Source organism: Lontra canadensis, unplaced genomic scaffold (assembly GCF_010015895.1).
Source record: "Lontra canadensis isolate GAN:19392208 unplaced genomic scaffold, GSC_riverotter_1.0 scaffold6, whole genome shotgun sequence".
Classification (NCBI taxonomy): Eukaryota; Metazoa; Chordata; class Mammalia; order Carnivora; family Mustelidae; genus Lontra; species Lontra canadensis.
In genome coordinates, this window is record NW_022631000.1 from 19323189 (window position 1) to 19347873 (window position 24685).

The 24685-nt window shown below is 39.7% G+C and overlaps 1 protein-coding gene across 1 annotated transcript in view; it reads left to right on the forward strand.

Annotated features, from left to right (window-relative positions):
- Positions 1 to 19950, forward strand: part of CFAP91 (cilia and flagella associated protein 91) — an 89806-nt gene extending 69856 nt beyond the window's left edge. The window contains exons 12-17 of the mRNA XM_032852633.1: positions 1391 to 1462; positions 2779 to 2925; positions 5992 to 6213; positions 8927 to 9075; positions 9634 to 9725; positions 19799 to 19950. Of these exons, the coding sequence (XP_032708524.1) occupies positions 1391 to 1462; positions 2779 to 2925; positions 5992 to 6213; positions 8927 to 9075; positions 9634 to 9725; positions 19799 to 19950 (834 nt within the window). The remainder of the gene's footprint in view (positions 1 to 1390; positions 1463 to 2778; positions 2926 to 5991; positions 6214 to 8926; positions 9076 to 9633; positions 9726 to 19798) is intronic.
- Positions 19951 to 24685: the final 4735 nt, after the last annotated feature.

The following is a 24685-nucleotide window of genomic DNA, read 5'->3' on the forward strand; positions in this document are numbered from 1 at the left end:
TGAAACTTTATTTGAAATGCTAAATTCAGTATTGCTGTTTGTTTATTCTTATACTTTGGGTTAAAAACAAACCTAACTTAATAGGGTTACCTTTTCAAGATCTGACTTATGGCTTTTCTTCTTATGCTTCAAACATCAGACCCACACAAATAAGCAAAATGAAATCTTCCTAAGAAAAATGGGCATCAGAAGGTAATCCTCATGTGTGTCAAATAAAAAAAGATGAAATGATGATCAGTTACCATAACCATCTTGCCCATAGGGAGGTGGCTATGAGCTGGAGTCAGAAAGGAGGGAAATGCCAGCGATGTCATGAGGATAGGCTGGCTTCTGAGGTGGGACTGGCTCCAAGAGTTCACCCTGACCAGGGTCATACTTCACCTTCATAGGTCTCCAAACTTAGTTTGGGCAAACGTACCAGAGTCAGTCAGGATTTAGGACTGACTTGGACTCAGCAGCTTCTGCACCCCCACAAGAGTGCTAGAGATGCCACAGTACAGATGTATTGCTTGACAGAAGGACTACTGCCTGCCTTGTAGAGGAGGATATTCTTCTTAGCAGTCCTTCTCCTCAGCCCACTATCTCCCAGTATAGGCAGTTCTCACAAGACGCCAGATTGAATTCAGAAGGTTGTTGTGCATTGTCCGAGGGAGGAACATTGGCAGGAGGTCTCATTAGTGCTTCTGAAAGGCCACCTGTGTGGACACCCTGCTCCAGTACTCCCACTGGCTGCCCAGGATGTGCTTCTGGAGTTCTCCTTTCTAGGCTTTGTGCCAGTCACTCCTTGTGGTTCACATTGTCTTTCACATGTGTTCATGCTGTTAATTTCTGTTGCTTTCTCTTGCATTCAGGGGCACTTTAAGTCAATTTGCAGGCTCTGCTTTCTGCTTTTGGTACATAGTTACTTAAGGTGATTTTTGTAGATGGCTAATCTTGTCCATTCTGATTTTACCAGCTTTTCTAAATTCTTGAGAGAAGCACCTTACTCTAGACTCCGACATAGACTAGTTGTATTCCTTGTCTACTCATGAACAAACATGAAAAAACTATTGCAAAAAGGATGTTATAAGCAATACTTGCTGCTTCAAGAAAGATTTTGCTAGAAAGGAGTATAGGAAAATGAAAATGACTTAATTTGTAGGGATAGAGTGAGTTTTTTGCTTTTGATATGATTTTTTAATGATGTCTTTTGATAAAAAAATAATTTTAACAATACAGGAAGTAACATTTAAAATACTATATGTTCAATGAGTGTAGGCCTTATTTATTTCTCTTTAAATCCTTCTGTCATCTAGCTCAGTCTCTTTTGCTTGATCTAAGTCTTCAAAAAAATATTTGATGCTGACCGCTACTCTTCTCAACCTGCTTGGTTCTCACTTTGTTCTTTTAGGAAGAAGAAGATATAGAGATGGCTGTGATCTACCTTCAAAAGTTACTCCGGGGAAGAGCCGTTCAGAACATGGTGTGTACAGTCCAACCACTGGTCCTGTGCTGCTTCTTTGAGAATAGATTTATAGAAGGCGTATGTACTCAGTTCCTTGGGGTGAATTCCCTCTTACACCCTGCTGTCTGATGGAACTGTATGCTCTTGAATTACCTACCCATTCCCTTCTACTGTCAGAGTTCATCCAAGTGGGTGGCATAGTGTCAGGGAGAGAAAGGACCTGCCTGCTGTTTGTAACAGTTGTAACCGAGGCAAAGTGAAATTAATATCTTCCTTAGAATCACTAAATCCAATTTTCTTACCTGAATTTCGACTTATTTTATAAAAAGTTTATTTAGTTAAGTAATCTCTACACCCAACATGGGGCTTGAACTCATGACCCCTACCCCCCAAAATCAAGAGTTGCATGCTCTATCAACTGGGCCAGCCACGTGCTTCGGAATTTTGACTATTCAGGCATCATAGACTAAATGGATTCCCTAATTTTCCACAATGTCATAATTATTTGAGTTTGTATATAGCTAGCACTATCTAAATAATAAATAGCTAAGTAATGCTAACTACAGTTTTGAACCCATACTATAAGCTCACATTATATATTCTTTGCTTTACGTTTATCATCTCAATTTTTTCTATCAGTTACCCCATTTTATAGGCAAGTGATATGAGTCTGAGATTATATTAACTACTAGCAAATTCAACTTTGGTCTTCCTTACTGTAAAGCCTTCACCACAGTATTTGTGCAAGCACACTTCAATTTTAAAATGGACTGATACAAAGCACCAGCAAAAAAATTTTTCCTCCTCATACAGCTGTAATTCGTAAGAGACTCAGTTAGAATTAGTAGGTCCAGGGAAGCTGGGTGAGCATCTGTGTTCAACATTATTCTCCCCTCTCCTTGAGTATTTCCCCAGGAAAAACGTCACAGCAGATTACGTATTACGAACCATGGGCAGATCTCTTGGAAAAGAAAGCATGGCTATGAAAAAGAGCATCCTCAGGCATCTTTGGGAAGGAGCACAGAAAATGAAGGGGAGGATCTGGTTTCTTAATATGACCCTATAGAAACCACTTTGTCTTTGAGAGGCATTTTGAGAAACTGAGTAAACAACTGCTAAGTAAGCTCTTTCTCGACCTGAGCAGCTGGAGGTGTAGAAAAGAACACAGAGCTCTAAGCCCTGTGGAACACCCCTGCTCTGCGGAGAAGGCAGAACTGAACCCACCGTTCACCAGTCCCTCACCAGTCACTGCAGGAGCCTTAGGGTCCCGCACAGGGGATGCTAACTTACAAGTCTCTTTTTTATTTGATTTGATTTGATTTGATTTGATACAGATGTTTGAAGGGAAGGAAAAGCGGCTGGAGTTGATCCAGGAGCTGCGCACCAGCCACGCACTACAAGAGGACGACAGGCTGCTGAAGAAAGCCGAGAAGCAAGTGACGCTGGCCTTGCAGCGGCAAAGGAACTTGCATGAGCACAAGGTTCTTTCCTTTTCTTTCTTGTTACGTCATCTCCCCAGATTTTTATTATTGGGCAGGCCGCGTTACAACAACAGTAAAAGAAATGACAAAAAAGAATCCCCCCAACCCCAACACTCTGTCACAGTTGGTGTTTTTAAATAATAGACTGCACTAGCAGTCCAGAATTGGAATGGGATGTGCCCTTGCTGAACTGGATGTGGTCTTATTTTATTTGCAAAAGAAAAAAAAAAAAAACACACCACATTTTAAAAAGGTTCTCCCTTCCGATTTTCTTAAATATTTGGTTATTCTACTCAGTAGAATGGGGGCTCAACAGAATGAAAAGTAGTAAAGGCAAAAAAAAAAAAGACATAAAATTTTTTTAAAAAGCAGCACTTGTTTATGAGTTTTGGAGCTGTTCATAGTGCATGGTTAAACCACATCTAAAATATGTTGTTATCTCATGGTATTTGGTATCCTGTGACTTTCATCAGTGACACCTGACAACAGCTGCTCATTGCAGCTCTTCCCCAAAAGTTGTAAATGTTTTCCTACGGCATTTGTCCATGTATACAGTTTTCAATGTTTCTGACTATAGAGTAGACATACTTTTACTATCTCTCCCACTTATGTCTAAATCAGTGTGAAAAAGAATCCATTTGCAGAGTCTTGTGTTATAAGAAAGCTAATAGTGGAGTTAATATGCCCCACCCTGAGTAGTGTACACAACACTTGTGCCATGTGGGACTGGGCATAAATGGTAGGCAGCTTGAGAATGAGTGTGTTACTCCTTTCCCATGACACCAGGCTTGTAGGTGCTCTCTGAGTTTGGGGTTGATGGTGTAGAGAAGGGAGGAAGAAAGCCACAGTCTGTGAGACCCAATAGAGGGACAGAGAAAGAAAAATGGAATGTGGACACTAGAGTTTCTGAATCTGGAGGTCTCAGAGCCCTCAAAATGACAGAGACAAGGCTGCGCTTCTGTGCAGATGGGAACAGAATGGCCTAGAAACACCAGGACCCAAGAACTGGATGGAAAAATGCCCTCCTTGGCCCTTCAAAGTTTCTGATTATAGACTTTACCAGGTATACCTAAGCCAGCCCAGGCTTTTTCACTCATGTGTCCCAGTTCATAGGTAAACACTTGACTGTTACCATCTCAGCTAAGAGCTGAAGGAGTCGTTAACAGAAAGAGCTGTCCCTTAACAAAGGACTCGCCCTGCTTACCTTCTGCTGTACCTAGATACACCACTGATACACAGGAGTCTGAGGGAGGGGGCAACTCACATCTACCTCCAGCTGATCCTCTCCTTTTCTCCTCTTATATTTTCTTTGGGGCATAGTACAGAAAATGCACAGTTCCCAATTATGTAATGCATTGCGTGATATGATCACAGCAAAATCACCTTCCTAAAGATTTTTACTTAATTTTCAAATTAGAGTGTACTACCTTAGCATACTCAAATTTCCTGCTAAAGGAGAAGGTTGGACACGAACAGGTAGCCATTTGGGATTTTAAGGGTTGCATCTGCCCCCCAACGGAGGGAGCTTGTGATCCTGAGACAAGGAGAGAATCTGTTTGTGGTCTCTGGGCTGAATGACCACTGTGGATAAATGTAAGGAGCAGTGAGGCACTCTTAGTGTGGCCCTTTCTTTCTACCTCCTCCTGTCATATAAGTAAAGCTGAACTTTGTGGTTAGAAAGTATGTGCCGGCTGCGTGGAGGTAAGGGAGGGTATTGGCGCTAACGTCCACGCTTGAATGACAGTCTCCCACAGCCTCATCATCTTTGAGACCTATGTGGGTTTCCTCCCTTCAGAGACAAACCAGAGAAGAACACAGGACAGAAGAACTGTCAGGACTGAGGGAGCGTATGACTGGGAGATGAGCCCTTTCCCTTAAACTGGAGGATAGGAAAAGGAACAGGATGAAGTTGCAAAGGATTCAATCTTCCTAAACACTTTTATTCTCTGTGTCAAAGCCAGGACAGACAGATCCATAAATAGATACTGTGGCTTATTCCTGCCAGAGAACTCCAGGCCCCAACTTTACCTCAATGATTACATAGACCTATAGCTTTTTCTTGCTCTGTTTCAAAGATAGTTCTTAATGACTTTGAAGTTATTTAAAAGAATATGGTACCACAGTTTCTACTTTCATGTTATTCAAGACCTTAGAATTCCCCAAACTTGTGTCAAAGGACCAAGCGTTAAAAAATTAAAAGGTATCATGAGTGAATTTCTAGAAGGTTCTATTTTATTGAATTCCAAAAAAATTTTTTAAAAAAACCTTGACATTTCCCTTCATATCTGGGAAGATAGAAGTACTTTACCTTCTGGATAAAAATGGGAAAAAAATAATTTGTGTGGGTATTAGCAAATGTTTTGCTAACTCCCCCTCATAATTTGAGGACTGTAATCTGTCAGTGACTGACTAAGTGATCCACTTTCTCATGTCTCAGTTTGATCATAAGTTTTCTTTTTTTTTTTTTAAGATTTTATTTATTTATTTGACACAGAGATAGAGATCACAAGTAGGCAGAGCAGCAGGCAGAGACAGAGGAGAAGCAGGCTCCCCACTGAGCAGAGAGCCCCGATGCGGGGCTCGATCCCAGGACCCTGAGATCATGACCTGAGCTGAAGGCAGAGGCTTTAACCCACTGAGCCACACAGGTGCCCCTGATCATAAGTTTTCTTAGTAAGAATCCTTGGGGCCAGGCTGCCTGGGTAGCTCAGTGGGTTAAGCCTCTGCCTTCGGCTCAGGTCATGATCTCGGGGTCCTGGGATTGAGCCCGGCATCAGGCTCTCTGCTCAGCGGGGAGCCTGCTTCCCCATCTCTCTCTGCCTGTCTCTGCCGACTTGTGACCTCTCTCTCTCTCTGTGTCAAATAACTAAATAAATAAATATTTAAAAAAGAAAAGAAAAGAATCGTTGGGGTGATGCCAACCTAGTGATAATATTCCTAATAAACACTAAGTGTATTCTGAAAATGAAGTGACTGTCAGGAGTTCTGGGTAATCCAGCATCCCTCCATACACATCCACATGCTTAGTAGAATTTGTATCCTTAAAAATGTACTATTGTTTTTCAGGTCTCACTGGTCGAAAACCATTTGGCTGGACTGGAAGGAAGGGCGCTGGCAGACATGTTTGACTTCCTGTCCAAAGAGCTGGTGAGACTACAGGAAGAGCGGAGGATCCATGCTTTTGCCATGCTGGCCGAGCGGCAGCGGAGGATGCGAGAAGCTGAAGAGAGTGGTCGGCGCCAAGTCGAGCAAAGGCGCCTGCGGGAGGAGGACCAGATATTTAAGGAGGCAAGTGGGGGGCGCAGCTGGATGGCTGAGAGCTATTTGTAAGGAGCCGAATCAAACCAGAGGATACTCATGATACGAAATGGCACTTGTTTTTTATTTCTCATTGTGTTCTACAAATATGTATTATGTTCCTATGATGTTCTAGGCACGTGAGATACTTTGGAGGGAAGAAACCAGACATGGTCCCCTTTCTCCTGGAGCTTAAGTACTATGTAACATGCAAATATGTGTAGAATGAGAAAATATAGTAAGTTTCATGAAGCAAACAGATGGGGCCCAGTGGCACATTTTAAACAGGTTACTGTTATTGCTGTGTGGAGAACAGGTTGGAAGGAGTACAGAGTGGAAACCAGGAGATCAGGAAGGAGGCCATGGAAGTAGTTAAAGCCAATGAGAAACATGAAGAAGTCAAGGAAACCGTCCAGTTTCTGGCCTAATCAACTGGAAGATGATAGTACCGTTTTTAGATGTGGGAAAGTGGACATGGAATTAATTTAGGGGCAGGGGTAGAATCAAGAATTTGATTTTTATTAGGCTTGAGACATTCTAGTGGAGGTGTCATTTCAGCAGATGGATAGCCACAATGGAATTTAGAAGAGAGTTTTCGGCTAAAGATATAAACTAGAGCACCAGGTTTGTAAGTTAGAATTCTGACCAAGACCTAATGAGTATGAAATTCCAAAGTGAGCAGGATGTAAATTCAGAGGAAGTCCAGGGAGCTAATAATATCTCAAAGCACTCACCCTCATCAAGGATATAAAAGCTCAAGTGTTAAAATTGAAGGGGATTTATGAAGAAGATTCCTTTAGAGGGAAATGTGCTGTGACTACCCGTTACACCCCCTACCACACACACCAAAACACACTCAGAGGTTGGTTTCTTTTACTGTAGTCATCGGCTAGCTTGATACATACTCTTTCAGTTAGGGTGTCTGACCCCCTGGGAATGGAGAAGAGGGAAGCTGGGCCAGCTGGCTGCCAGGGACAGATGAGGCTGTATGGGTGGCTAGCACACCCAGAATATGTCAAGGCAAAGGCTGTGTGAGAGTTTCCCCTGGTCCAAATGTGGGCCACATGGGAAAGAGAGATAGAACCAACCTGGATCTTAAACATTTTCCAAGAGGGCTGTCTGAATTGTATGTGTGGATACTCAGTTTAAAAAAAAAAAAAATGTGTCCATTTGAGATCTTCTTACTTGATCTGAGATTTTCAGGATTTACCCAATTCTTTTCTTTTTTTTTTTTTTTTAAGGATTTATTTATTTGACAGAGAGAGACACAGCGAGAGAGGGAACACAAGCAGAGGGATTGGGAGAGGGAGAAGGCAGGCTTCCCATCAAGCAGGGAGCCAGATGCCGGGTTTATTCCCAGGACCCTGGGATCATGACCTAAGCTGAAGGCAGACACTTAATGACTAAGCCACCCAGGCGCCCCAATTTACCCAATTCTTACGGAATTAGGATTGATTCTTGAATAGTATTTGTTTTGTGTGTGTGCTTCAAGTTTTTTTTTTTTTTAAGCCAAAGAGATTGCTCTCCCTCTACACAGTGTAAGAATTTTTGAGTTACATATTGTCATGTTCAGCCTTTTAACTGGGGTGGCAGATCATCTACAATGTGTAACAGCCTATAATCCATATTCTAGCTATTTATGATTGCATACTTAGGGAGGAAAACTGTAAAGAAAAGGGAATGTTTACCATAAAGTCATGACAGTGGAAAGGGTCTGTGGTCAAGAAGAACCCATAGCGGCCTTCTAGAATTCTAGCAGTGGCTACATGGGTACTGGCTTTACCCTAATTCAGTGCACAGGACATCTATCACTGTGCACTTTTTAAAATGTGTGTTCTATTTCACAATTTCAGAAAGCTTAAAAAAGCAGCAGTCCAGGGTATGATTGATCAGAGACCCAGGATCCTTCTAGCTTTCTACATTTTTGTCCTTAAGGCATGGCCCTCATGGCAGTTTAAGATGACTTCTGGTGCTCCAGGATTATGTCCCCATGATGTGAGACATGAAAAGAGAAAAAAAAAATGCTAGGTTTCTCCCTTTAAGAATCTTTCTTTCCTAGGGTCACCTGGGTGGCTCAGTTAAGTGTCCAATTCTTGATTCCGCTCAGGTCACGATCTCAGGGTACAGAGAATGAGTCCTGCCTCAGGCTACATGCTGGCTCGAGCCTGTTTAAGATTCTCTCTCTCCCCGACCTGGTTGTGTTCTCTCTCTCTCTCTCAAAAAAAAAAAAAAATCCTTTTTAGAAAGTACACGGATGACTTCTGCGTGTATTCCCTCAACCAGAACTATGGTTACTAGGAAATGTAGTCTTTAGACACCTGTTGGCAAAACTAAAATTCAGGGGCTCTGTTATGTAAGAGGAAGGAGAGAAAGGACATTGGGAAATAACCTCTTAGTCTCTGCCACAGTTGGGTAGTTTGACCAAGTCACATTACTGGAAAGAACAAAGCCAGGATCCAAAACAGGGTTATTGACTGAGGCCCATGATCTTTCTGCAGTGTTGTATTGCCCACCCTAGATGGATAGGGCCTGCCCGGAATGGGTAGGTAGGTGGGCTTGAAACAGACTGACCAGACAGGGGACTATTGACTTAAAGAACGAAATAGATGTGCTTAAAAGACATTAGCCAATGTTTGTTCATTTTTTTGTCTTGTTTACAGTAGTATTCCTGTTCTTAGTAAGGAGGTATTTTTATTTTTTGCAGGTGATGAAAGTTCACCAAAGTACTGTAACTTCCTATCTGGAAGACATAATACTGAACACCGAAGAGAACACTGCAGAAGAACAAGCCAGGGCAGAAATTGAGAAGATGGCTAAGGAAATCAATGACATTGCTTATGAAATGGAGAGCCGGTTCGTACCAAGAGACCAGAAGGCAGGATGGGCAGTCCATTTACTGTTACCGATATATATTTTTCAAGAGCTTAAGATTTTACCTTCAAGGAGAAACACGTCTATATCTCCTGCTTCAGTGTCCATTGTTTTAATTGCATAACTCCTTAGAAGTCAACATGCCTAACCCTTTGTATGGCAGGAGCGCTGGGAGTAGGATTTTCAGTGATCCTCTGCAGTCTGGATCACTAACATGTACTTTTACAATACCACAAAGCATGAAAGCAATGTGAATAAGTATGTGCAGTATTACTTCACCCCAAAGGTTTTGGCTTCATAAGTATATTTCTAACATTCCTTTCCTGGCAGTCAGGTTAACTAAAGGACAGGATCAAACCTGAATTTGCATGAAGTTAACCAAGCCCTGTGGCAGAATAATATTTCAGACAACTTAATCAAGGAAAAGGCAGTGGTGGGATTTGAGCAGTGGAGTCCTTCACATAAGGAGAACTTGAGTAGAAATCAGCAGCTCAAGTAAGGCAACAAAGGAAATAGTTTAATTTGTTTTTTATTTTTTAGTCGAACTCAGCTTCAGTCAGAGGAGATTGTTGCTGAGTTGGTTTATAGTTTCCTGATCCCAGAAGTGCAAAAGGACTATGTCAAAGAAAAAGGTAAGCCAATGTAACACTTCACTTTGTGATTTCGTTTAAAAGAGATAAACTATTTTCAATATCCCTGAGATTTAAAATTGAGCAGAAGTATAAAGAAATTTCTGAAGGAGAATCACTGAGTTTTTTATTTCAGAGCTTGTCAAGTTCTCTTCATGCTCTCTGATTCCAGAGTATAATCAGTCTAGTATAGATGCGATACAGTTCTAGTAAGTGTGACAGAGTATCAAAAGCAAAAGCTTCTTTAAGAATTTGGTTAAAAAAAAAAAGAATTTGGTTTAAGGCAAATGTTGATAATAATGCAGGATTTTCAGAGTGTGCTAGCCTTTTGGAGGTGGGACACACACAGGGTGGATGCTGGAAAGCTGAGATGCTTAAAGGGTTAAATCTATTCTGCTGCTCTGCCTGTGCCCCAGATAACTTAGTTTCTGCCAGGACTGTATCTAAGTATAAATATCTTCACTTGTCAAAAGTGGCATGTCTTGAAGACTGATGCTTTTAGTTAATAGAGAAAGAAAAATATTGTCTTAAAAAATGTTCTTGGGGCACCTGCATGACTCAGTCAGTTAAGCATCTGATTCTTGATTTTGGCTCAGGTCATGATCTCAGGGTCTTGAGATCAAGCCCCACATCTGGCTCCATGATCGACGTGGAGTCTGCTTGAATTTTCCCTCTCCCTCTACCTAACCCCCCAGTCCCCACAGAATACTTCTGTGGAGCTTTCAGCCTATTGGTGATAAGTTACCAGAGACAGAGGGGTGCAACCAGAAGATCAATAAATGAAATAACTTCCAAGGAAGATGGCCAAGTAGGAAGATCCTAAGCTGACCTTGTCCCACAGTTACACATAGATGGCATACACATCAGCGTAAGCAACCCAGAAAACAATCTGAAAACTGGCAGAACACAATCTCAACATCTAAATGTAGAGAAGAGATCATATCAAAAATGGTAGGAAGTGCAGAGACAGGTCAAAAACCAAACTGACCCATGACACTGTCCATGGAAGGGACACTGCAAGCATGGAGAAAGGAAAACAGCATACCCTACACCAGACACCCCAGGCAAGGGGCACCTGCACAGGGAAGATGAATCCCTATAACATTTGGTTTTGAAAACCACAGGGGCTTAACTTCACAAGTTTTACAATCAGCAGGGCTCAACATCTGGTACTTTGTAACTGTGGCTTGGCTCTAGGGAGCCAGAGGGCAATAGGAAACAGTCCCCATCCTTAAAGAGAGAGCATAACAAACAGCTCTACTGGGATACAGCATGGAAGCAGCAGTTTGAGTCTATGAGAAGACTTACTAATCGGAGAACATGTGCTGGAGGGTCAGGGATCTTTAGGAGACTTCTCCAAAACCAAAAGTGCTATCAGGAGCCATTTACCTCCCTCAACCCCAGCCTAGATAAATGGATACCTACAAGGACCAGCAAAGTGCATACTCTACTTAGCTTGCTAACAATATACTCCATTCCCAGGTTCTTCTGGGAATCCCAAGCACTCCACTAAGCAGGAATTCAGCTAAAGCTGTGTCACAAACTTGGCATTATGCAAGCAGCTCCACTGGGCCAGCACCACTCCAAAGTGACTCCTGCCCCAGGGAGAGAGGACGATAACCACACACACATCAGTCAGCTGTGAATCCAGCAACTGGCAGACATTTGGTCTGACTGCATGCCTCACCCACCAATGAAAGCCTCCCAGGGGTCAACAGAGAGAGAATGCCCTATAGTTCAGTGTGACCATAGCTCTGGTGTACATCAGGGCTGACCCAAATCAAGCCCATGGTGACCCCAGACAGCATGGGGACCAAACCCTGCCCACAACAAGCAGACAGTCTTTGAAGATGACTAGACTGAAGGCAAACACAACTCAGCCACAACAGTAGGGCATACACAACATGCACAGGAGACATCCCTGAAATTCCAGGATCTGGTGAACAGGGGAAATTTTAATGCAGGGCACTATAGGACCACCACTTTATACGTCCAAGACTTTCAAGAGCAGATGTAGCCGACTTTCATAACACATAGAAACAGACACAGACAAAAGGAGGAGACAGAGGAATATGTCCCAAATGAAAGGACAGGACAAAATCCTAAGAAAGCTAAAGCAATATGCTTGATAGGGAATTTAAAGTAATGGTCATAAACATATTCATTGGAATGGAGAAAAGAGTGAAGGACTCAGACACACAACAAAGAGAGAAAACACAAAAATACACTGGAGGGAAAAAATAGTACATGAGAGGAAGCATAACACGTCAGTGCTTTGGAGGATAGAGTAATGGAAAATAGATTAAGGAAACTCAACCACACCATCAAGTGTAATAACACTTGCATTGTAGAGATTCAAGAAAGAGAGGACAGAGAAAAGGGTAGGGGGAGAAATTTTTATTTGAAGAAATAATAGCTGAAAACTTCCTAAATCTGGAGAGGGAAACAGAAATCTAGATTCAGGAGGCACAAATCACCTCCAACAAAATCAACCCAAGGAGGTCCACACCAAAGTACATGGTAATTAAAATGGCAAAAAGCAGTGGTAAAGAATTTTTAAAGCAGCAAGAGAAAAAAAAAAAAGTTACATATAAGAAATACCCTGTAAGACAGCTGATTTTTCAGCAGAAACATTGGAAGCCAGAAGGGAGTGGCAGGATATATTCAAAGTGCTGGAAGAGAGAAACATGTGACCGAGAATACTCTATCCAAAAAAGCTTATCATTCAGAATAGGAGGAGAGAAGAGAAAGTTTGCCAGACAGAAGTTGGAGGAATTCATGACCGCTAAATCAGCCTTACATGAAATGTTAATGGGACTCTGAGTGGAAAGGAAAGACCATAAGCAGGAGTAAGAATAGGAAGCACAAAACCAGTAAAATAAAGTATATCTATAAAAATCAGTCAAGGGATTCACAAAATGAAAGCATATAAAGTATGACACCATATACCTAAAACATGGTGGAGGAGAGGAATAAAAATTTAGTGCTTTTAGAATGGGTTCAAACTTAAGCAAACAACAACTTAATATAGACTGCTATCTGCACAAGACATTACATATCAACCTAATAGTAACCACAAATCAAAAACCAGTAATATATATGCCAAAAAATTGAGAAGGGAATCCAAGTACATCACTAAAGAAAGCCAGCAAATCAGGAGAGAAAAGAGTAAGAAAGGAATAGAGAACTACAAAACAACCATAAAACACGTACTTATTGCTATTTGTTACTTAGCTATCAATAATTACTTTGAATATAAATGGACTAAATGATCCAATCAAAAGACACAAGATCATAGAATGGATAAGAAACCAACACCCCTATATGCTATCCACAAAAGAGTCATTTCAGACCTAAAGACACATGCAGATTGAAAGTGAAGAGATGCAGAAGGGTTTATCATGCAAATGGAAGTGAAAAGAAAGCTGGGGTACCACTTAGTTCAAATAGACTTGAAAACATGGGGCACCTGGGTGGCTCAGTGGGTTAAGCCTTTGCGTTTGGCTCAAGTCATGATCTCAGGGTCCTGGGATCGAGCCTCACATTGGGCTCTCTGCTCATCAGGGAGCCTGCTTCCCCCACCCCCAACCACCTGCCTCTCTGCCTACTTGTGATCTCTCTCTCTGTGAAATAAATAGGTAAAATCTTAAAAAAAAAAAAAAAAGAAAACAAAGACTATAACTGGAAACAAAGACACTATGTAATCATAAAGGGAATAACAATCCAACTAGAAGACAACAATTGTAAATATTTATGCACTCAACATGGGAGCACTCAAACACATAAAGTAGCTATTAGCATACTTAAAGAGAGTAACTGATAGTAGTAATACAATAATAGTAGGGGACTTTAACACCCCGTGTACATCAATGGATAGATCATCCAAAGAGAAAAATCAAGGAAACAGTGTTTTGAATGACCCAGCAGACCAGATGGACCTAAGAAATACTCAGAAATTTCCATCCTAAAACAGTGGAAGAGGCATTATTTTCAAGCACACATGAAACATTCTCCAGAATAGATTACATGTTAGGCCACAAAATAATTCTCAACAAATTTAAGGAGTTTGAAGTCGTATTTGCATCTATTCCAACGACAATGCTATGAAACTAGAAATCAACCACAGGAAAAAATCTGGAAAGACACTACATAGAGGTTAGATTACATGCTACTAAACAATGAATGCATCAGCCAAGAAATAAAAAAATACATGGAGATAAATGAAATGAAAACACAATGATCCAGAATCTTTGAGATGTAGCAAAATCTGTTCTAAGAAGGAAGATTATAGCAGTACAAGCCAACCTCAAGAAAAATCTCAAACAATCTAACTTTACACCTAAAAAAGCTAGAAAAATAACAAGCAAAACCCAAAACCAGAAGGAAGGAAGTAATAAAGATAAGAGAAAAACATGAATTAAAAAAAACCTAAAAAACAAGGGAGGAAAGCAAGAGCTGTTTCTTTGAAAAGATCAACAAAATTGATAAACATTTAGCCAGATTCATAAAGAGAGAGAGAGAGAGAGAGAGAAACAAAGAGGACTCAAACAAAATGAGAAAAGAATGAGGAGAAATAACACCACAGAAATACCAAAGGTTATGAGACTATTATGAAAAATTATATGCTAACAAATTCAACACCAAGAAGAAATGGATGAATTGCAAGAAATATATAACCTCTCCAGACTAGATCAGGAAGACATAGAAAATTTGAAGATTGATCATGAGCAGGGGAGATGAATCTGTAAACAAAAAAACTTTCAACGAACAAAAGTTTAGGACCAGGTGGCTTCACAGGTGAATTCTACAAGCATTTAAAGAAGCATTTAAAGAATCATACAATCATTCTTCTCAAACTATTCTGAAAAATAGGAGAGGAAGGAAAGCTTTCAAATATAGTCTATGAAGCCAGCTGTTAGCCTGATACCAAAACCAGATAAAGAAGCTACAAAACAAGAGAACTACAGGCCAGTACCTCTAATGAACATAGATGCAAAGATTCTCAACAAAATATTAGCAAACCAAATCCAATAATACATTAAAAAAAATTCACCACAGTCAAGTGGGATTTCTTTCTGGGATGCAAGGGTGCTGCAATATTTGCAAATCAATTAATGTGATACATCACAACAACAACAGAAAGTATTTTAAAAAATGATCATTTCAATAGATGCAGAAAAAGCATCTGACAAAGCACAGTGTCCTTTCATGATAAAGACCCTCAACAAAGTAGGTTTAGAGGGAGCTTACCTGAGCATAATTTTATTCAGCATAGTACTGGAAGTCCTAGCCACAGCAATCAGAAGAAAAGAAATAAAAGGCATCCAAATTAGTAAAGAGAAGTAAAAGTTTAATTATTTGCAGATGACGTGATAATATATAGAGAAAACCCTAATGATGCCACCAAAAAACTATTAGAACTACTAAATGAATTCAGAAGGGTTACAGGATACACACTTGATAAGTAGAAATCTGTTGCATTTTTATACATTAATAGTGAAGTAACAGAGAAATTAAGAAAATAATCCCATTTACAATTACACCAAAAAGAATGAAATACCTAGTAATAAACTTAACCTAGGGGGTGAAAGATGTCTACTCTGAACAGTACAAAACACTAATGATGGAAATTGAAGATGACACAAATGGAAAGACCTCCCATGTTCATAGATTGGGAGAACAAAATTATTAAAGTATCCATACTACACAAAGCAATCTACAGATTTAATGAAATCCCTTTCAGAATTCCAACAGCATTTTTTTCACAAAACTAGAACAAATCATCCTAACATTTGTATGGAACCACAAAAGACCCCGAATGACCAAGGCAGTCTTGAAAGAGAAGAACAAAACTTGGAGGTATCACAATCCCAATTTCAGGATATGCTACAAAGCTGTAGCAATCAAACCAGTATAGTGCTGGCACAAAAACAGATATATAAATTAATAGAACACAATAGAAAGCCCAGAAATAAACCCACAATTATAATGGCTGACTAATTTTCCACAAAGGAGGCAAGAAAATGTAATGGGAGAAAGTATCTTTAATAAATACTGTTGGGAAAACTGGACAGCTACATACAAAAGAATGAAGCTGAACCATTTTCTTACATCAGATACAAAAATACACTCAAAATGGATTAGGGACATATGTGTGAGACCTGCAACCATAAAAATTCTAGAAGACAGCACAGGCAATAATTTCTCTGAGGTTGGTCATTGCAACAATTTTTTTAGATAGGTCTCCTGAGGCAAGGGAAACAAAAGCAAATATAGACTACTGGGACTACATCAAAATAAAAAGCTTCTGCACAGCAAAGGAAACCATCAACAAAGCTAAAAGACAAACTACTGAATGGGAGAAGATATTTGCAAATGACATATCCAGTAAAGGTTTAGAAAAAATATAAAAAACTTTCACAACTCAGCACCAAAAAAAAAAAATTCCTATTAAAAAATGGACAGAAGACATGAACAGACATTTCTCCAAAGAAGACATACAGATGGCCAGAAGACATAGGAAAAGATGATGACATCACTAATCATCAGGGAAATGCACATTAAAATCATGGTGAAATACCACATCATACCAATCAGCCTGGCTAAAATAAAAACACAAAAAAAAGTTGGCAAGGATCTATTAAAAAAAAAAAAAGGAGGGGGGAACCTTATGCATTTATGGTGGGAATACAAGCTGGTGCAGCCACTGTAGAAGACTGTATGGAAGTTCCAAAAAAAAAAAAAAAAAAAGAAAAATAGAATTACCAAATGATCTAGTAATTCCACCACTGGGTATTTACCTAAAGAGTATGAACAGTAATTTGAAAAGATATATGCACCCCTGTGTTTACTGTGGCATTATTTACCATAGCCAAATTATGGAAGCAGCCTGTTCATCAGTAGATGAATGGATAAAGAAGATGTGGTATATATCCACTATGGAATATTACTCAGCCATTAAAAAAGAATGAAATCTTGGGGTGCCTGGGTGGCTCAGTGGGTTGGGCCTCTGCCTTCGGCTCATGTCATGGTCTCAGGGTCCTGGGATTGAGTCCTGCGTCGGGCACTCTGCTTGGTGGAGAGCCTGCTTGCTCTTCTCTCTCTGCCTGCCTCTCTGCTTACTTGTGATCTCTGTCAAATAAAGAAATAAAATCATTAAAAAGAAAGAATGGAATCTTGCCATTTGCAACAACATGGATGGATCCAGAGGGTATAATGCTAAGTGAAGTAAGTCAGACAGAGAAAGACAAACACTATGATTTCACTCCTATGTTAAATTTAAACACATCAAATCAACAAAGAAAAAGAGACAAATAAGAAAAAAGAATCTTAAGTATAGAGAACAAACTGATGGTTACCAGTGGGGAGACTGGTGGACAAATATATGAAATAGGTAAAGGGGACTAAGAGTTCACATAACGTGATGAGCACTGAAGAATGTATAGAGTTGTTGAATCACTGTATTATGCACCTGAAACTAATAAAACACTCTTTTAATTGTACTGGAATTTTTAAAAAAGAATAAAAAATTTTAAAATGATCTTTTGTAAGCCTCAAATGTTTACAATAAAAAAATATGGAAAGAGCCCAGATGTCCATCAATTGATGAATAGATAAAGAAGATGTGGTATATGAAGATACAATGGATTATTACTCAGCCATCAAAAAGAATGAAATCTTGCCATTTGCAACAACATAGATGGAACTAGAGGGTAGTATTGATTTTGAAGCAAAATCAATCAATCAGAAAAACAATTATCATTTGGTCTCACTCATGTGGAATTTAAGAAACAAAACAGAGGATCATAGGGGAAGGGAGGGAAAAATAAAGTAAGATGAAATCAGAGAGAGAGACAAACCATAAGAGACTCTTAACTCTAGGAAACAAACAGGGTTGGTGGAGCGGAGGTGGGTGGATGTTGGGATAACTGGGTGATGGGCATTAGGAGGGCACTTGAAGTAATGAGCCCTGGGTGTTGTAAGCAACTGATGAATCACTGAATAATACCACTGAAACTAATAATACAGTATATGTTAATTAAATTGAATTTAAATTAAAAATTTTAAGTGAAAGAACAGGTTGGTTATTTTTTTACAAGGTTTCCATGTTATGCGGGGAATTCTGGACAGGCTTAGAGAAGTATAACATTTCAGATCACCTAATAGGGACAAAGGAATGATGGAATTCTAATGCATTGGAAGAAAACAAAGAAATATCTTTTTTTTCCCATTACATAAGTGTACTGTAATTTTTAAGCCCAGTACCTTCTAGTCATAAGCATTTAGTTTGTTTCTTTATGTTTTCCTATAACTAGCAGTGCTGCAAGCAATATATTTTATGCAAATCCTGGTCATGCTACTGACAGTAAATTCCTAGCAGTACAGTGCTGGAAATAGGGTATGTGCGTTTTACTTTTGCTAGATGCTACCAAGTAGCCCCCATGAAAAGATTGTCCTAATTCATACTCCCATCATAGGTATATGGTAGTGCTTATACCAACAATATTTAATTTTCGGATAAAATAATCAACGTTTTTGTGTCATCTTATTAAAAGGATCTTGTGTTTTCTGAATCTTAAGAAAATATGTAACTCCTTTTTATTTTTCTTAGATCCCAAGTGAGGTCAGCCTGCTTCAGGTCAACTCTGAGGGAATTGAAGGAGGCAGGGAAATAGTGTGTTTAGTAGTTGCTAGTTTATGACCCATCCCCTAGCTTCTCTGGGCTATGAGGGAAAGTGGCCTCTGAGGAGGCACTTGAGCTTAAGGAATCCAGTGGAACTTGTCTGTGGGGAAGGTGGGCAAGTCCTTAGCCTCTTCTCTTTGTAGAGAGAAGAAAGCCATCTGGACAGGGAGCACATACTAGGACCTTTTTGTTTCTCTTTTCAAATAAAAGAACCATATGTATTATATATACTCTTTACCCCAAATTAAGATAATATATACAGACCGTTTTGAGATATTTCATGATTGAAAAGACCTGTATATAGATATAAAATAACAGTGACTACCGAATTTTAAGTGCATGCTAAGTTCCAGATACTGTGCTAAGCATTTTAAAAGTACCTATATCAATTTCTTAAAATAGCTAGAGGTCTATTCTTATTCTTCAGTTCTGGAAATAAGTGCTTAGAGATTTCATACAACTTAGAGATTTGAACTGTGGTCTGTGTGGAAGTTGCTGTGTGATTTATCCTCTGTAAACTTGCTGACACCTGAATAGCACAGAATCCGTAGTACTTCTTACTGTACTAGCTGTATGATCTGGGGCAAATTACTTAATCTCTCTGTGTCTCCATTTCCTTCTCCGAAAATGGGGATATTATTAATAGTCTCTTTTAGGCTTGTAGGGTGGTTTAAATGAATATATGCCAACTGCTTAGAACAGTGCCTGGCACAAAGTAAGGGCAAATGCTAAATGCTAACATCATCATCATCAACATCAGGATTAGTCCCTTCTGAGGGAAATGGGATGCCTAACTACTGATAATAAATACCCTTAGAATATGGAGCAAAGACCACCTTCTACATCCATGAGCTCAGAAATTCATCATCAGTCAACAAGTATCTTCCAGGCTCAAAGAGAAGTAGGAGACAAGGTCTCTACCTTTAAGTCATTACAACCTAGTTAATAAACAAAACGGAACTCATGTGGAGTGCTTCAGTGCTGCGTGGGTTTGTACGAACTCAGGTGTGGCCGTGGTAGATGCGGGCTGGCCCAGTCGGAGGAGATTTCTGGAGGAGCTGGGACTGGAGTTGGGCTACGCAGAGAGGGTGGGACTGATGTGCAGGCATTCCAGGGGAGGGCAGCTGTGGAGGAGAGGAATAGAGGAAGCCTGGTGGGGAGGAGCAGGACCACACGGAACCTGAGAGTGGGCACTAATGAGCCTTAGATCTGGCTCCTAGAGGAGGTGTACTTCTAAAACAGAGAGCAGGTCATTGTTACTTAATCTCATCAGCTTTAAGCAAGGGAATATGTGGCTTACAGAATTATCATTTCTGTCACTACTTTCTTGAAAATCTTTGGGAATGATCTTGTTTAGACTTTCAGAGTAAAATTTCTTGTCGCTTTGGCACAGTGAGGAACGCCCAGCGGAAGCACATCCTTGCAGCCCATCAGATCATCCACAGCCACACGGAGGACATGGTCAACAAGGATTTTGTGGAGCAACAGCAAGATGAGGCAGTCTCAGACACGGATGAGTTACCCGAGGGAGAAACTCAAAAATAAGAATCGGGGCTCAGGTGAGGTGGGTTTTTCATCTGAAAGGAGGCAGAGAGGAGGAGAGGCCGCAGCATTCAGTTCTCTGCTCTACTCCAACAACCATGATGTGTTTAAGAAAATGAAACACTCCCATTCAAATTGGCACATTTCATCTAGGTTATGGAATCTACTATTGAAATTCTTAGAGAATAGAGTTGACATTATAGCAACTGGACTCTTGGGTCCAGGAAACAGGATTCTAGGTAATTTTTTATGGGTCCTTAAAGCAGATGATGGCATTCCATCACAAATAAAGCTTAAAATGTGTGTTATAAAAAAGCAGCTTGTTTTTAGGGAGTAGACAAGGAATCCCTGTCTCATCAGGCTGGTTGTAACCATAGCATGAGGCACAGGCTGTCCAATTCTAGCCCAGAGGCCACCTGCTGGCCCTACCAGGAGCTGGTCTTAGGTTCAACTAAACATTCCTGCTCACAAGACTAACATAGACAAGGTTTGATATGAGTTTGGTATCTGTCTACGCAGCAAGAGAGAAGTTGGGAACTGCAGCTCCGAGCAGGGTGGCAGCAAGTGCTTTTCTTTATATGGAAGCTCTTGTCCTGTCCACACAGACACATAGCTACTTTGTCCCCTGGTTACAAAGCTCAGAGGCAAGGAAGAGAGATTTACATTGGGTTGGTGCAGACCTGCCCTGGTTTCCATGCCTTGGGGGCCAGGATGTCTCATAATGATTCCACACACATCGTGTCTGGGTCCCCCTAATGGATCCACTTGGTTACAAAAGTCAGCACACTCAGGAAAACTCAAACCTGTGGTTTCCTGTTAGATATTAATAGTTCATTTATAATTATTTCCAATCAAATGGTAGTTACTTGGTGGTCAAGTAGTGTAGCTTAGTAACATAGTTGATACAAACTACCTTATCAAATTACTAGAACAGAGCTAGGGAGTCAATTGAAAATAAAATTCTCATGAGAATTCTCATAAGAAGGGAAGTGAACCCTTTGCCTATACCTTCTCCCTCAACCCTCCCCTGGTCAAGCACATCAACACTCTTTTGGCCTGAGAGTATGCTATCAGGATAGGGAAGACACAAGGCTTACAGGTAAATTTGAGCCTGGCATTCAGAAGATTTGGATGTTAGCCAGCTCTGCCACTAACTATAATTTTATACAATAATTTCCCTTCACTACAGGTTTGCCTGTGCTTATGTGACCAACAGACCCTGTGCAAGGGAATCTATTAGGGCCTTAAGTTTCAATCAAAGAGGATCGTACAGTGGCTAACTGAACATAATTAAAAACAAACAAAGAGGATCATAGAAGGGATATTGAGAGGAAGGGGCAGTAAAGAAAGAAAGCAGAGAGAAAACTGATGAAGGACTCTTAAGTACCAAGCTATGGCTGTAAATTACTGCAAAAAATCTTTCATTTTTAATTAGTAATGAAAGAGCCTCTGAAATCCCCAAAGATATAAAACATGTATTTACATGTAACATTATCCATACATCTATGTAATATAAATTCAAGGACCATAGCATTTTGTCTCTTATTATTATGATAAAAACCATCTTCAATACTTGGATAGTCCTTTGTCTTACATGAAAATTTAATAAGATCAGTAATTTACATAGTTAAAAATGAGTATGTCTGCACTTACTTGTGAGTATAAAGTATCTCTTTACTGTTTTATTAATGTTTGGAACATGATGCTTAGTTATCCCCATTGTATGTACCCTCTCTTCCTTCTCTGTGGGAAGGAGGGAAGGACAGATGTGAGATTATTTAATAGTGCTTAGGGATGTAGCCATGGACCATTGATTTTAAAATATTTTTAATCAGCTTGAAGACAATGGAGAGCTAACAGTGAGGAATCTCTGGGCGGATATCTAAGAAGACATACTCAGAGAGGTGATTCTGGCATTTGCAGCCTCCTTTTTTTCCCCCTGAAGGAATGTGCATATTTTAGAATATGGGGCTGAAAAGCTGAGTGATGCTTTCACCAGCTTTGTAAAACTAGGGGGACAAAAACTAGAGTCAAGCTGGAGGCCCTGGTAAGCCTCCCCAATGTGGGTTGGGGCACCAACCCCTAGTTGGGACTAGGGGCGCCTGGGTCGCTCAGTTGCTTAAATGTCCAACTCTTGATTTCAGCCCAGATCCTGATCTCAGGGTCATGAGATCAAGCCCTGTGTTGGGCTCTGTGTTCAGCAGGAGTCTGCTTGGGATTCACTCTCTCTCTCTCTCTCTCTCTCTCTCTGAAATAAATAAATAAATCTTTTACCAAAAAAAAAAAAAAAAACAAAAACAAACAAACAAACAAAAAAACATGTACCTAACTCATCTGGTTCACAGCTGGAGAGGAATTTGCCTCAGGATGAATCATACCCTGACCCTCACCCATACCTGATTTAGAGGATATTTAGATGAGACTTAGCTGATGCTCTAATGAGTTAAGACTTTGGGGGCTATTGGGATGGAATGGTGAGAAGGACATGAATTGGGGGGTAGGTGTGGAGTACTACAGACTTGTGTCTTTCCAAAACTCAGATGTTAAAGCCCTAACCTCTAATGTGATGATATCTGGAGATGAGGGCTCTGGGAGGTAATTGGCTTAGATGAGATCATCAGGGTGGGTCCCCTATGATGGGAATGGTGCCCTTCTAAGAAGAGACACAGAGAGCTTGTCCTCTCTTTTTCCCTGCCATGTGAGAACAGGCCAAGAAGACAGCCATCTACAAACCAAGAAGAGAGTTTGCCCCAGAAACCGGCCATGCTGACATCTTGATCTTAATCTCCAGAACTGTGAAAAAATGAATTTCTGTTGTTTAAACTCCCCAGTTAAGGTATTTTGTTAAAGCAGCCGAGCTAACACACTTATGTTTAAAGAGATAAAAGTCAACATTGAAATTTTGAGGAGAATTGGAGATGATACAAATGATATAGCAGATTTCTACTGTAAAATAGAAATTCTAGATTCTCAAAATATAGTAATGAACATGAGAAACTCAATGAATGAATTTAAAAGCAGGATAAATATAGCTATGGAGAAAACTAGTAAATTAGAAGATAGGTCAGAAGAATTTGTACCTAGAAAGAATAAAGGAACAAAAAGGTGGAAACTACAGAGGAGATGCAAGGATAGATGTAGGATAACTTAATCATTAGGAAGAGACCAGAGGATAGTAGGAGTGGACCACTGATTCAAGAAATTTGACTGCTAAGAGAAGAAATATGTAGAGAAATCCTGAGTTTATAAAAACCAATGAGAGACTCAGTATTTATAACAAGCCTTCTTTTAAAAAAAAAATTTTTTTTTAAAGATTTTATTTATTTATTTGACAGACAGAGATCACAAGTAGGCAGAGAGACAGGCAGAGAGAGGGGGATGCAGGCTCCCCGCAGAGCAGAGAGCCCATGCAGGGCTCAATCCCAGGACCCTGGGATCATAACCTGAGCTGAAGGCAGAGGCTTTAACCCACTGAGCCACCCAGGTGCCCCTATAGCAAGCCTTCTTAACCCCAAGCAGAAAAATATTAAAAATCTATACCTACATATATTTTAATATGACTGCTGAAAACAAAAGAAAAAAATCTTTATAAAGTTTTCAGGGGAAAAGGATGTGAATTGTATTCAAGACAATAATTAAAAATTAAAGAGCAATAATTAAACTGAAGTTGACTTCTGACCTGAAAATAATGGAGTGATAGCTTCAAAATGCTGAAATAGTATAATAACATAGGCTTCTATACCATGCAAATATATCCTTCAAGAATGACAGTGAAAGACATATTCAGATAAATGAAACAAAATTAGTCACTAGGACATCTTCACTACAAGAAATTACTAAAGGGTGTTTATCAAATAGAAGGAAGATTATCCCAGTTGGAAAGTTGGATATAAAGAATATGTGGATATTTATTAACTGCAAAAAAAAAAAAAAAAAAAGAAGAAGAAGTAAAAGCAACACTGGTGACATTACAGTTACACAGCATAAGTAGTGCAAGAGTCCAAAATCCGTGTGTGGGCTAAATTGTTGTAAGGCATTTGCTTTATCTAGAAGAGGGATAAAGTGTTATTTAGCATTATCTTTGATGACTCAAGGCAACAGTCCGTAACGTCTAAGGTAACTTCTAAAGCACAGTAGAAAGATGTATGACACTAAACTAATAGAAGAAAATGGAATAAAAGTCCCACTCAATATAAAAGGAAGATAGAAAGGAGAGGAAAAGGAAACAAAACCAATAGAAAGCACTGAATAAAATGGTAGGTTTTTATTGTGGATTCATCATTAATTTATATTAAATGTAAATAGCGAAATGCCCAAAGTCAGAATTTGTCAGACTGAATAAAAATAAATGCTGTTTGTAAGAAGCATATGCAAAATCTAAATATACAGAATGCTTACAAGTTAAAGGATAAAAAAAGATACCATGAAAACATCATCCACAGGAAAGCGGGAATAACAATATTAGTATTAGACAGAGAGGGCTTTAAAGCAGAAAACCCCACTAGACAAATGAGGGTCACTTCATAAAGATAAAGGTTTTAATTTATTGGGAAGGTTTTAGTCACAAATAGGAATGTATCTAGTAACATGGCCTCAACCTTTGTAAAGCAAATGTAATAGCACCACATAGAGAAACAAATCCAAAATAATGCTAGGAAATTTTAATCACTATCAGGAATTGGTGGAGCAACCAGAGGAAAAAAAAGAAATGGAAGGTTTGAAATACATAATTAAGAAA